General features: G+C 47.5%; 1 protein-coding gene across 1 annotated transcript; it reads right to left on the reverse strand.

The window, feature by feature from the left end:
- Positions 1-8,552: 8,552 nt before the first annotated feature.
- Positions 8,553-9,849, reverse strand: LOC123396714 (transcription factor HEC1-like). Its single transcript, XM_045091567.1, has one exon. The coding sequence runs from the start codon at positions 9,669-9,671 to the stop codon at positions 8,955-8,957; it is 717 nt and encodes a 238-aa protein (XP_044947502.1). The 5' UTR covers positions 9,672-9,849; the 3' UTR covers positions 8,553-8,954.
- Positions 9,850-14,100: the final 4,251 nt, after the last annotated feature.

The following is a 14,100-nucleotide window of genomic DNA, read 5'->3' on the forward strand; positions in this document are numbered from 1 at the left end:
TATCCAAGTGCGCTTTCATCCGCCAACATGATCTTCGCATCCTGTGCGTCCCATGCGAGTTTGCTACAACCTCTCTTACTCGATCTCAATCTCCAACTCAGTTGTCGCCTCTCGAGTTCCCATTTGACCGTCGCCTCTCGAGTTCCCATTTGATCATCGCCTTCTCGAGTTCCCATTGATCGTTGCCTCTTACTTCTCCAACTCGATCTTATTCCTCTATATTTCAAGCCTCCTCTCTGCCCTCGATCGGTCCCACTCCATCTTCCTGCTTTTGCGCATCCAACATGAGCTTGTACCTCTCCTCTTCCTTATTCTCCCTTCTCTAAAAAAATCCCCATCCATGTGGACGACATTTTTGTAGCCACGGCGTCACGGTAGATCCTTGCCTTCTCTCACTTGTTTCCCATGACTTGTCGGTTATCCTTTGGCACGATAGATTTTCCATTGGTGACGACAACGTCATCGTCCTCATCGTCCGATCCAACGGATTGGTAGGAGCTTTAGCCATCATTACACTTCTTGACGGCCTTGAGATCGGCGACGACTTGTTGCCACTTTGGCTTGCCACTCATAAGAGCCAAAGATGGCTAAAATCAAATGGCTTATTCTCGACCTCGTGGTATAGAGTGGCCGCCGCCGCCATCTAACATAGAATATATGTATGAGCACAAGAATGAAAACACATAAACATATTGAAATGTCAATAATATGAGAAAATTGAGCTTATATGAGTTGCCACTCCCATCCCACTTTGAGGCCCGTTGGTCACTTGTGAGTAGTATCCGACGTACTTGTCCACTTCTCCTTGAATGATCCATCAACGATGTTGGAGAGATGCCACATTACGGGTGGTTACGATAGGATGCGGCTCCACATACTCCTTGCGTTCATGATAGTCCTTCCAAATCTTCTCCCAATACGTGGTTCCCTTTTGCTCGGTGCCACTTATGGGATCCAACGTTGTGTCCAACCAAGATTTGACCAACAAGATGTCCTCAAATCTTGTGAAAGTCAGACCTCTTACCTTAGCCGTCTTGCCATTCTTCTTCGTCGTGCTTGGATTGGGATAGGATGTCGCCCCAAGTACAAATGAGGTGGTATCCTCCAATTCATATTCCATTTCGCCCGGATCTTCATTGTCATTGATCATGGTTGCCACATATGCGTCCTACACGATCATGGTTTGCAAGCATTCATCATGTGCGAACTAGTGATCTATGCAAAACATTAAACATTTGATCGGACAGGAGAAAATGTACCCGGTCTTGTTCAGTCATTCTGTCAAACATGTTGAGTGCAACCCGGGCAATGGTGGTGCACATGCTCAACCGCTCTCGAATGAGCTGTGATGACTCACATTCGTCGACCGACTGATTCTGTGTGACTGGAAAGCTCCCCGGAATGGCCCAACCAGCCGTCGGATTCTCCTCGGTCCTAAGGTTGTCGGGCGACACAATCCGCATCGGCGCTTGGATGGATGGGGTGCGGGATACTCGGCGCGCCAGGGGGACATCTCCTCGATGATGCCTGCACCTACCTATGATGTCAACTCCGCTTTCCTCTTCGCTGTTGGCGACGGCGCATCTTACATGCGATGTTCTCCGGCTTGCAAGACGAAGCGAAGGAAGGGACGCCGACGGACAAGGCCGACTGCGTCTCCATCGCAATGGTCGGGGATACGCTGGAAGACATCACGCCGGCAGATCACGACAGGTGATGAGGATGGAGAGCAAGGGTGTCGGACAACAAGGGCTCGGGCGCGGAAAATGTTGGAGGATGACGGGAGGAGGAGGAAGGGTTTGGAAAATTTGGGGAAATTTACGGTCGGGTAGGGTTGTCGGCTCCGAGAGGAAGGCGTGCCCGTGCGCGCCCGGGCCCCCATATCATCCTCATATTTGGGCTGGATATGACGGTTGTCACTCAGCCCGGGCATTTGAGGCTCATTTGAGGTGTCCGGCTGGGTCGAAATTCTGTAACTGGCCAGTGAGTAGACGGCCTGCCCGGGCGTTTGGCATGGGTATGAGAAATCCGGCTGTAGATGCTTTAACCCTATCGTATTTTTCATCGATTCTAGGTTTCAGTACCTTGTACTAGAAAAAGGCACCCTACAGTCGGAGACCTCGACGATAGATTCTTACACCTTATCATCACAAGCCCTGGCGGTAGGGCCTACGTCACACCAGTCTTGCACCGTCACTTGACGGTTGCTGCTGTTCATCATACTGCCAGTGGTATCAACGGATAGGCTGTGAAAGCCTACCGTCAACCACCACGGCGATTAGGAAAAGAGTCAAATGTTGAAAAAAAAGACCGAAATCATATCTTGCTGAACTACTGCAAAAGGATCAAAATATGAAATTTGGCCTCTTCCGGACGGCCCCAGCTTGTGTGTGTGTCCCATGGATGTAGTCATGCTCATGCAGATCGACTCCTAAAAGAATGCTTCTCTACTCAGGTTGATCCATTCCCCGAACGAGTAACCGGCTGACACGTGTTTGGATGTGAATTTATGCTTCAAGTGTGTCATTATTAGCTAGCGAAAATTGTTGAGGGGATAGCTGATTGCCGGATGGTCAAGGGCGTGCATGACCACTTGTGTGCTGCTTGGATCATCTACTCCTACAAATTTGGTGTCCCTACAGGCTGGATTTGCAACCGACGGATGCGCATTCGCCTGCCGAAATCAGCGGGTGCAGCAGTTGTCCGGTCAAACAATTGTGGTTTTTAAAAGTGACCCTTTTTTTCAGAAGTGTACGTATCAAGTATCTCAAAAAAAAAATGTACCAAGTAATATAAACGCATATACATCACCATTCTCGCACTATTGGAGGGTAAAATTATGAAGCCACATGCAAATGTTGTCTCTTCCCCCAATAAGGGATTCTTCGATTGAAAGAAATCTATAGGATTTTTGGAGGATTAAAATCCTTAGGATGTTTTTCTACATTGATTCTTTATTTCCTAGGATTGGATCTTGTAGAAAATTTTTTTATGAAATCTTTTGTACTACATTTCATAAGAAATTTAACATTCATTTCAATCTTTTTTTATAATTCTTGTGACATCACACACTCTTTGCTAATCCGATAGGGTCTAAATGAACATGTCACTTGAACCGTCTACATTTTTTATTCCTGCGTTTTAAAATCCTACGAATCAAAGAGGCCCTAAAAATATCCCTTTACAGCCAACGACTCGGTCACAACAACCGCTCCCGCTAGAGAAAAGGCGATCGCCAGGCGATCCAACTGCCCCAGCGACACCGGCCGCCACCGGTCCCTGCCTCCTCCGTTGCCCACTCCGGCGACGTGAGGAGGTGGGGACCACGGCGCTGCGACGCCGACTTGTAGTTAGGGTTGGCCTAGTGTTTCCTTGGGACGCCGTTGAGGTGGTGGGAGCGACGTCCGGACAAATAAATCTGCCTCAACTCTATTCTCACTCTGGCGGCGACCTTCACGGCGGCGTCTTGGAGTTGATGGCAACGTGTGCTGCTCGGTCCTTCAGATCGGCAGCTTGGTCTTCTCGCCGTTCTTCAGATCTGGCGAGATCAGTTTCTCGGTCTGTCGCCAGCGTTCGTGGTTATTTGCGACGCCGCTGGCGGCCGGGGCAAGGTGGTTCTTCTGAAGCGAGGATGTCGGTCCGAAGGTGGTGGATCTGTCGTTCCTCTCCAACTTTGATGGGAGGCGACAAATCTTGGTCCAAGACAGCACGGGGACGTCCCCCGATTGACGTGCCACAGCGACATGTGCCTTGCTGCGTGCAGCGAGCCTGTTCATCGACTCACAAAGCCTCGTTGGCGATGGTGCTTTCTCGGACCTTGGGATGGTGGAGGCTCGGCGTCTCTTCCAGCGTTCGCCTCGGCGACGCTGGAGTTGGGCGGCGGCCGTTCGCTACGGTGGTTGCAGGAAACCCTAGGGATCGTTTTGTATTTCTCGATCTTTTAGGTTTTTATCTGCAAATTCAGGATAATCATTTTATCCCGGTTTGTCTTTTAGTTTCCACGTGTGTTGTTTATTGTAGCTTGTTTTTCGATTAATGAAACATGTGGTTGCTTAAAAAAAATCCCTTTTAATTATGAGACACACGTGATGATAGACCTAAACTTTTATTCAGATCCGTAGGGATACAATTTAACCACTCCGCTAATACTTCCAACCAAAGGGTCAGATCATCCGTATGTGTTACACGAGGATATTTATACCATATAGCTGCAAGACGAGATTGATAGGAATCTCAATACGTCGTAGAGTGGGCAACTAGACAGAATACATACATGTTAGTACATCTCACCAATGTTAAGCTATGTCCTCGTCTGGCCTACACCGCGTCTTGTACTATTTCATTGGTTCAAAGGGATATATATATATACCTTCCTAGTAGAATCCTAGCTAGTCCACTTCCGTGGGGTGGTTAAGGTGCATGCATCCTGCCCAACATTTTTGTTTCTGGAGGGCAGCAGCATCCACCAGCCTTCCTTCCTTCATCTCTCGAGCATTTCCGATGAGGGTTGGTGCGCGGGCCCAAATCAAAGGCCGGCCCCCACAAGATCGATCACGAATTCGAGCCTAAAGCAAGGCATTATTTGGATTTGGGTGGAGAACACTTATTTGCTGCCGTGCTTAAGCCTACACACACACACACACACACAATTCGTCACATGTTAATTGTATATAGGTCATCCAAAACCACACATCCCAAAGCCAGACAACCATCGATCACAAGCGCTCGACGGGACCGATGCGACGCCTTCCTGTTCCCCTCAATGACACGTTCCCGTCCTATCTACGTGAACCTTCAAGTTCAACGACTCGTACATCGCACCAAATGTACAGATACGTTCTGCTTGTGCTACCGGTCATGGAGGAACCAGGAACTGGGACACACGGACGGAGACGTACGGACGGGCCGGGGAACACGAGCGACATGGACGCCTACACGCGCCACGCCCTTACTGGTCCGGCCACACACGTGGCACGGCCCCGTTGGCCGCCACAGTGTATCCCAAAGTCAATAATAAATACTCCAGATTTGTTTTTTGTTTTTTTTTAAAGGCGTGGAAAAACCGATCAACGGATCGAGCATGACGGGAAAGCGAGGTCAGGTTGGTTGGTTGGGACTTGGGAGGGGAGGGAGGAGATACGGCGCCGGATCGATTCGCCTTACATTGGTGGTGCCGCTGTTTTTCCTCCTTCGATCGATCCCAGCGCCGGCTAAGGGGGGATGCACCAGGATCCCGCGCAAATCTCCCATCCTCGCCGCGCGGGCCCGTGGCTCCCCGCCGGCCGACGCGTGTCCGGCACGACGGCGACCCGCCGGCCCGGACTTTCGCGGCGACGGCGACACGCCGTTGATTCCCCCTACCGTCTGCAGCGATCGGTCCGGTGTGTGAAATGCTGCCAGTGGTGGTGGTTTATCTGATCGAGCTCGACCAGTCGCATGCATCTGGCTCTGTTCTTCTTTCTCGCCGTCCCGGTCGGCCAGCCGGGATACCGACCGAGAGTGAGAGCGGCCGGGGATCGAGCTGGCTGTTGCTGAATTGCACGCCGTCGTCGCCGACAGCCTACGCCGGAGTAGCGGCTCTGGAAGCGGTCAAAACCGCGTGTAAGCTTTTGTGTGTGCGGGTGGGTCACGTCACGGAGCAGCGGCAGCTTCCTTCTCGGCTGGCGCGCTGCCACGTGGCGGACGAAAAAGACGTGGATATATTCTATAGATTTGTAGCATCTCTTTAGGACGGCTAATCAGTGAGCTAGAATCCGTGAAGTGGATTTCCTCTCGAGTGGAGTCGCTACCTTGTGAATTTCATCGTACGTGGACCAAATCTGCTTTATATTCGGACCTTTTTCGCCCCCGTCACTTTTTACTCGTCTAGTTCTACGTTTTAAAATAAGTGTCTCAACTTTATACTAGCTTTAATATAAAATTATATTAAATTTAAGATATTTATTTTGAGACAGATGATTAGTTATCTAACCGCTCTTCATTTATGTGATTTCACCGTCAGTTAATTGGGGAATATTTATCGTGTGTGCTATTCGTTTACCATGCATGCATGCCCATGTAGTAAGAGTAGAGATGGATGCGTGTAAGTACCGTGCCATCTTATTTCCGATCGCGTGGGTAGAACGACATCAAGTGCCGCGAAAAGGACATGAATGGTGACTAGGTTCCGACACGGGATTTATGGCGGAGATTACAGATCCGGTGGTCCTGGAACCAAGTTTACTGTTGACTGAACCCACAAATCTACATGCATGGATGGAATACACTGTTCTGTTCACCAGAGTTACTATCCAACATCGCTGATGAGATCATGCATCTCCGTGGCAACTCTCTTTTCACGGCTTGAAAGATTTTCTTTTGAGTACTCTTATTATGGGGTTTTCACCCACATGATTCTTTTCTGGTTTTGCTATACATCAAGTGTCTGGAATTTTTGGTCGCGTCAGTCACATTTTGCGCATCGTGAGGCCGAAGACGGGGGTGGCATGAGGAGCGCAGGCCATGGGGAGGCCGAGCCGTGTACGGGCGGGAGCTGGCAGGAGAGAGTTCAAAACTTATGGGACAGGGTTGTAGGGGTGCGGGGGGCTCGCTGGAGTTGTTCATCGGGAGGGGGCTTAGAGGAATGACGGAGGTGGGGGCCAGCATAACGATGGGGGGTATGGAGGGGAGGGTGGGGCGGTGAGTCGACGCTAGCTTCGGCCCTTGGGAGGGGGATGAGGCTGACAACTGCGCGAGGTAGAAGAAGGGGGTGGTAGAAGATGAATAGTGTAAAATCTATTCTCAATCGTTGGATGAAAATCTAAAGGCCATCAATATTTTTTTCACATACGTGATAAATAAAGGGTCCCCTTTTCTCATGTTTACATTTCTTTCTTATAAATAGAGGTACTACCAGATTGCTTACAATTGAGTCCATATTAGACCATCTATAACCGGATCCTTTTAATCCATATCAAACGCCTCGGTAGGCCGCCCGGCCACTGACCGGTCACAAAAAATGATTCGGACGCGTTTGGTTAGTGCCTGCAGACGCGTCCGTGGATGTTTAAGGGATCGAATTTGCAAGTTACGGGTGTAAATGCTGCTAACCTGGTTCCTTAGGATTGTTAGCATTATGTGAGACCTCGTAACTTCTTTTTACAATTATTCTCTTTCTTTTTGCTAGTGATCTTATCTTGACATGCAAAAAAAAAAACAAGTCAAACGACAAATATTACCTTTAAATAATCCTTTTAATTTGATTCTTTTCACCGACGAAGCATTGCTATCCCGTTTCGCATGAAAACTGACAACCCCACTTGTTACAGTAACATGAACATCTAAAAAAACAAAAACAAAAAATTATTTCCTATTTATTTTTGACCCTAGAGCCAAAACTCCGCCTCCGCAGAGCATGTAGTAACTTGAATGCTATTTTTTGTGGGAAGCATTAGCTTCTATGAACAAAGCTTCTGCTGTTTACACAGAGCTCATGCCTTGATCTAATCGCATGAATATCCTTACAGTGCCAAGCTCAAGCTTTCCTAGAAGGCGTCATTAATTAGTTTGGACTAGCAGGTTAGTGCGGAATAGAAACAGAGAACATCAATGATTGATCATGGCAAACCCCACAAAGCATACGATCAGCAACCAACCATCAGATATCTCAATGCTTATTATATATTCCGTGTTCCATCCATGTGATGCTTCTAGGAATACCGGTCCATGCAATGCACGATGGACCACGCACTGGCATGCATACCGAACACAAAACGGCAGATCCATCCATGGCGGGCGCTCGTCTCGACGGCCGACTGGACCATGCATCGATCGATCGACCCACAGGCTCGACCGGCCATAACTCCGCAACGGTTTCGAAACAACAGCTACCGCCGGTCGATGCAGCAGCAGCTCGATGGATCGGGCGGCCCCCGAACTGTTGGCTCGGCCCCGTATTCAAAGCCGGCGTGGACGTACGTACAGACACTGCCACATGCGGAAAGCACGCGACGGCAGAAGCGGTTGTGCTTGTGCATGCACACCTGACCGACCCCTGCCGGCCGGGATCGTCCATGCATGCATGGACGATCGCATGGTTCACCGTTTACCGTTGCCGCTTGCCAAAGTTTAACTTGCGTGCCTCCGCCCGCTTGCTTCGCGGGCGAGCCACCTAGCGTGCGGTACGGGCGGCGTCCTCTCCGGCCGGCAGCGCCACGGAGCGGTCGTCAAGTAGCTACTTATTACGCACTCGGCACTCCCCTTCCTGCGTGTTCGGCCGGCCGGCGAGCAGAGGTACGTGCGAGGTAGACGGCGGCGTGACGGCATGGGATCAACAATGGCACGGCCCGGCCCTGCATGCACTGGCATTTTCTTGAGGCGGACCTCTACGTACGTACGTACCGCCATTGCCATTGATGCACGGTCAACTTTGTGGACTAGTCAGGTCGATCGGCTGTGGCGTACGTACTACGTGGTACTACCAAATGTAGCGAAAGAGAGAAAGGACGACGGTTCTTGTTCATTCAGATGCATGCATGCATGCACGCCAACGGAATTTTAGGATCACACTGTTGTGCATGGCAAATACTGCATTGATAAGGTGAAAAAGTGTACATCCCTAGGGGTAGTAAGTACACTAGTAGTAGTACGTACGTACGTAGGTAACGCGCATGGACGGGCTTGCGAGTCCAAAAAAAGCTTGGAGCAAACCACGTGCGAGCTAGCTAGCATGCGGTAACAAAACGGCAATAAATGTAACTAGAAGGTTCCTACTACACATCTTTACACACATGCATGCGAATATGCGACCATGCACTACACATCCGCACAGAGCTACAGAAATCATCCGAGGAACTCCAAAAGCGATCGGGGACGACGAGCTGGTGCGCGCGGCGACAGAAACGGGAAGGATTATTGAATCACTATCATGGTAGCTGAAGCGTCGACGGGCCGTGCTGAGTGCTGAGGAGGATGAGCTACCACGGCGCGTGCTGGAGGGCGGGGTAGGCGAAGGCGGCGGCGCGGTGGGCGGCCGCGCCGGTGGCGGCGGCGGCGAGCTCGAGCGACTGCACCTGGGACTTGAGGAACTTGACGTAGTGGATGGCCTCGTCGAGCATGGAGGCGGTGTCCATCTTGGTGCCGCCGGGAACGAGGCGCTGCAGGACGCGGATGCGCTCGCTGATGCGCTCCCGCCGCAGCCTCGCCGCCACGCTCTGCGGGTCCTTGGAGGTCCGCACGTTGCGGCGCTTGGGCGGCCGCACCGCCTCCGGGTCGATGTCCACCGGCTGCAGCGCCGCGATGTGGAAGATCATCTCCCGCATCGCGTCCGACGACGACGGAGACGAGGAGTACCCCTGCGGCGCGCCGGTAGGGCCGTCGAAGACGACGGCGCCCGGAGACACCACGTACTCCTGGTGCACGCCGCCGGTGCCGGCGTCGGCGTACCCCGCCGCGGCGGCCTGGGCATGCATGTCCTGGTGGTAAAAATACCCGGCGTCGGTGGGCGCGCAGGCCGTGGACACGTGCGGCGGAGGCGAGAGGCTGTGCGAAGGGGTCTGCGCGGGCGATATCGGCGGCGACGCCTCCGCCATCATCAGCGACTGGTCGTTGAGCGCCTGCTCCAGCTGAAGCATGGTGTTCATCAGCGCGAGCTGCGCCTCCGGGCTGGAGCTCATCAGCAGGTCAAAGTCCATGGATGATGGCTCAAACGATCGAGAGCTTGCTCTCAGTGAGACGTGTATGTGTTCTTGCTGCTGCAAAGGACTGGACTAGGAGCTCGCTCGAGCTTGCTGGCTGTTTGAGGAAGGTTTTGCTGGGTGTGCTGTTGCCAAACCGCAAGTGGAGGCGCCTATTTATAGGCAGAGGAGCTGAGGAGGAGGCCGGAGCCGGGACGACGGTAGGGCCGTCGCCATTTGGAGCCGACTGGCTGGGATAAATGTGATGCTGCTTCCTCTGTAGCATCAGCACACACTAGCAGCTAGCTAGCGATCTCTTCTCCTCAATTATTCCCCCCTTTTCTTCATTTTATTAAATTTCTGTATGTATATACTCCCTTTCTTTTGCCTTGCTGCTCCTTCCCGGAAGCTGGAATTGCACTCCCGTGCGCTGCGCGAACGTATAGATAAACCTTCGCTTTCGTCGAGAAGGACGTCTCTATAAAATGTCTCACAGAACACGGATCAGCCGAAATCACCAGAATTAAGAATGCCGACGACTGCTTTAACTTGGGCATCGAATTAAGCTTTTTTCTCACCTGATTTGGTTAGCGGCGCGCGAGGGTCGGTCCATGAACGCCGGCCTGACACGTGGATGGGCGATCGCTTTTGCTGTCCACGTATCGGTCAGTGGAGTGGCTGGCTTCGAAAAGGGCAAACATGCACCGGGGCATACCAGCATATCGCGCTCCACGTCGGACTGATGAAGCTTGCGTGCGAATGCGATGAACCGCGCGCCCCGCGGTCTTTTTTCTCTACGATCACGCGGAACGTGATCTGGTTGATTCACAAGATAAACGGACGAGATTCAGAAATACTCCCTCCGTTTCAAAATATAAGACCTTTTAGAGAATACACTAGGAGACTACATACGAATTAAAATGAGTGAATCTATATTCTAAAATATGTTTATGTACATTCGTATGTAGTTCATAGTGTAATATCTAAAACGTTTTATATTTAGGAACGGAGGGAGTACTAGTCAGTATTTTATTTTATTTCGCGGAGAACTAGTCGGTATTTTAGTTATCACCATATTTTTTTTATTCTTCCAAGAACTGGTCGTCGATTATATATGTTATAAAATAAATACCGGTGCAAAAAGTACAGTGTTAAAAAATAGTTATTATATATTTTTTGTTTTTATTTACTCCGTATATTAGATATGTATAAAGTTAAACCTTAAATACCCTCAACAAGTTTGTATAAATATACTCCCTCCGTTTCAAAATAATTGTCTTAACTTTGTACTAGCTTTAGTATAAAGTTGTATTTAGCTTAAGACACTTATTTTAGGATGGAGGGAGTATATTATAGTAACATGTACACCATCAAATTAATACTATTGGATTCATCATGATATATATCTTCACATCATATAAATTTATTACTGTTAATGTTCATATTGTTTTTTACAAGCTTGATCAAATTTTACAAAGTTTACTTTCAGTCAAAATCAATATGCGGAGTATACAACAACCTTGCATAGCTAGTAAATAATGTACGTTCTGACCTTTCCAATGATTTGCGCATTTTAGTTACTACCAAATCTTTAGTACCAGTAGTAGTAGATTTGGAACGGGAGTGAGGTACGGAACAAGCCGCCGAGAAGTAAAGCGAGCGTACACGGCGGGTTGCCATCGGCTCCCAACACGGTCAACGGGCTCAAGGGCGTTGGTCAGTTGGTCGGTTGGCATTTGGTACTCTCTTATAAATGACCCGGACCCGCCCGTGCTTGGCCCAACGCGATCCGACCGCGCCTAGCGCCCCACGTGTCGGTGATCCACGGGAGGACAAACATGCTCCGTTCACTTGCCTTTCCGCGAGTGTCCACCGCGTCCTCACGCGAATGTTTACCGACGCATTTTTTTTAGTAAATAGTACTTACATCTGTGGTCGTAGAACTTACACGTGACCTTAGTTTGGTGCATAAACTTGCTCAATACATGTTTTTAATCATCAAGCTTGCATGAACGTTCAAATACAGCCACATTTCACGTACACGGACGTATCAGGGGCAAGTCAGCGCGATCACGGTCCGCTTTCAGCTGTTGTCACGTGGTAGATTTGCAGAAAAGTTATTATTGGATTATTTTATTTACGTATCAAGACCTTAAAATAAAATGAAAAATTAGGAATGAGGACGGTGTTTCAAACCCACAACCTGTCTCTAGTATGGGTGCACAACTATCAGACGAATGATGATTGATGTTTAGTATGCACTAGCAAACATGCACGTGCGTTGTAATGGGATCAAAAAACATCACGAGACTCTACACATGACCAAGTCAAAAAAAAAAAACCACACACCTCCAAAAATGACTCACTACCCCTCTCTCTCACACGCAGTTCCTCTATTTCAACAGATCACCCACCCATGTCCTCACTTTATATAAGAGATAAAATAGTAATTAAAAATGTATTGTCAATATTACAATCTGCAGAACTTGACAGGCTTAGAAAAACAAGTAAATTAATAGCTGGTTGCAAATCATAGTGAACTAAAAACAACAAATAAAGCATGAATACTCATGTTTATCTAAAATAATAATTAGGTAAATAAATGGTGGTGAGATCTAACAAAATGTTTAAAAATAAGCTCTTTTAAAAAAAACTCAAAAAGGAAATGTCTGAAACATACGTGCTTTGGTACATTGATTTCCTACAAAATTATGTGCTCCAATAACTATAGAAAAGGCGCATAACTGAGAAACTTCGGGCACAACACATCTAGATAAGACGTATCTTTAGTGGCACATGACTGGATGAAGTAACTACTATACAATTCTTCATCGCACAATGACCATGGGTCGACTTCCGCAGGAAAATGCACAATTGCACTGTGGCGGAGGGCCAAGCCCATTGCTTATGTGAGAGACATTCGGCCAATGAGCCGGAAAAAAAAATCTAAGCTGAATGGAAGACATTTTTTTTCCTTTTCTGTCTTTATTTATATGTAATGGACGAACGAAATGACAGACGAAATTATGCTTCTAAGACGTATGAAGAAGGGGTGTTACACACACACACACACACACATATATATATATAGGTTTATTTATAGAAAAAAAAGTACTAATAAAGGATGCAAGATATGCATAATTTTAAAAACGGTTAACATGCAAGATAACATCATATTTAGAATGTACACATTTTTCCGAGGGATTTTTATTTATAACATGCTAAATTTGAAATTAGTGTATGAAAGATATGAATATTTTTAAAACTAAATGAATCCTAAAAAAAAAAGGACTGAAATTGAACTGTGCAGCCGACGATGTTTAGCGAGAGCTATCTATCTAACGGTACATTGATTTCCTACAAAATTATGTGCTCCAATCACTATAGAAGAGGCGCATAATTGAGGAACTTCGGACATAACACATCTAGATAAGACGTATCTTTAGTGGCACATGACTGGATGAAGTAAGTACTATAGAATTCTTCATCGCACAATGACCATGGGTCGACTTCCGCAGGAAAATGCACAATTGCACTGTGGCAGAGGGCCGAGCCCATTGCTTATGTGCGAGATGTTCGGACAATGAGCCGGAAAATAAATCTAAGCCGAATGAAAGACATTTTTTTCCTTTTCTGTCTTTATTTATATGTAACGCACGAATGAAATGACAGACGAAATTATGCTTCGAAGACGTATGAAGAAGGGCTGTTATACACACACACACACACACACACACACACACACACACACACACACACACACACACACACACACACACATATATATATATATATATATATATATATATTTTATTTATAGAAAAGAAAAGTACTAATAAAGGATGCAAGATATGCATAATTTTAAAAACGGTTAACATGCAAGATAACATCATATTTTAGAATGTACACATTTTCCGAGTGATTTTTATTTATAACATGCTAAATTTGAAATTGGTGTTTGAAAGATATGAATATTTTTAAAACTAGATGAATCCTCAAAAAAAAAAATTGGACCGAAATTGAACTGTGCAGCCGACGATGTTTAGCGAGATAGCTCTATCTTACGCCAATTAAAAGCGTAGAAAAAAGGGCAAAGCCAAGTTCCAACCCTGATGTATTAATTGGAGAAGCGTTGCTCTAACCAGTCGGCCACTCATGTTAGTATGAAAATAAGGGGGCATTGTGATAAATGAACCAAACGGAGCTCGCAGCCACTTCATACAAACGATTTCTTTTTGAAACTTACGGATGACATAGGTGAGTAATTTTGTCAATTTAAAGAATATTTTTAATGACATACGATCAGAAATATTATTTGCTTTATTATTATAAGGTAGAGATGAATAGTTTTTATATCGTATGAACATGTACCAAAAATTTAAAGAAAAAAAATCTAACTAGAGGAAATGAAGACTCGCCGCTCGAATAAGTGACCTCGTGGAGTCGT

The sequence above is a fragment of the Hordeum vulgare genome, chromosome 5H (assembly GCF_904849725.1).
Source record: "Hordeum vulgare subsp. vulgare chromosome 5H, MorexV3_pseudomolecules_assembly, whole genome shotgun sequence".
Lineage (NCBI taxonomy): Eukaryota > Viridiplantae > Streptophyta > Magnoliopsida > Poales > Poaceae > Hordeum > Hordeum vulgare.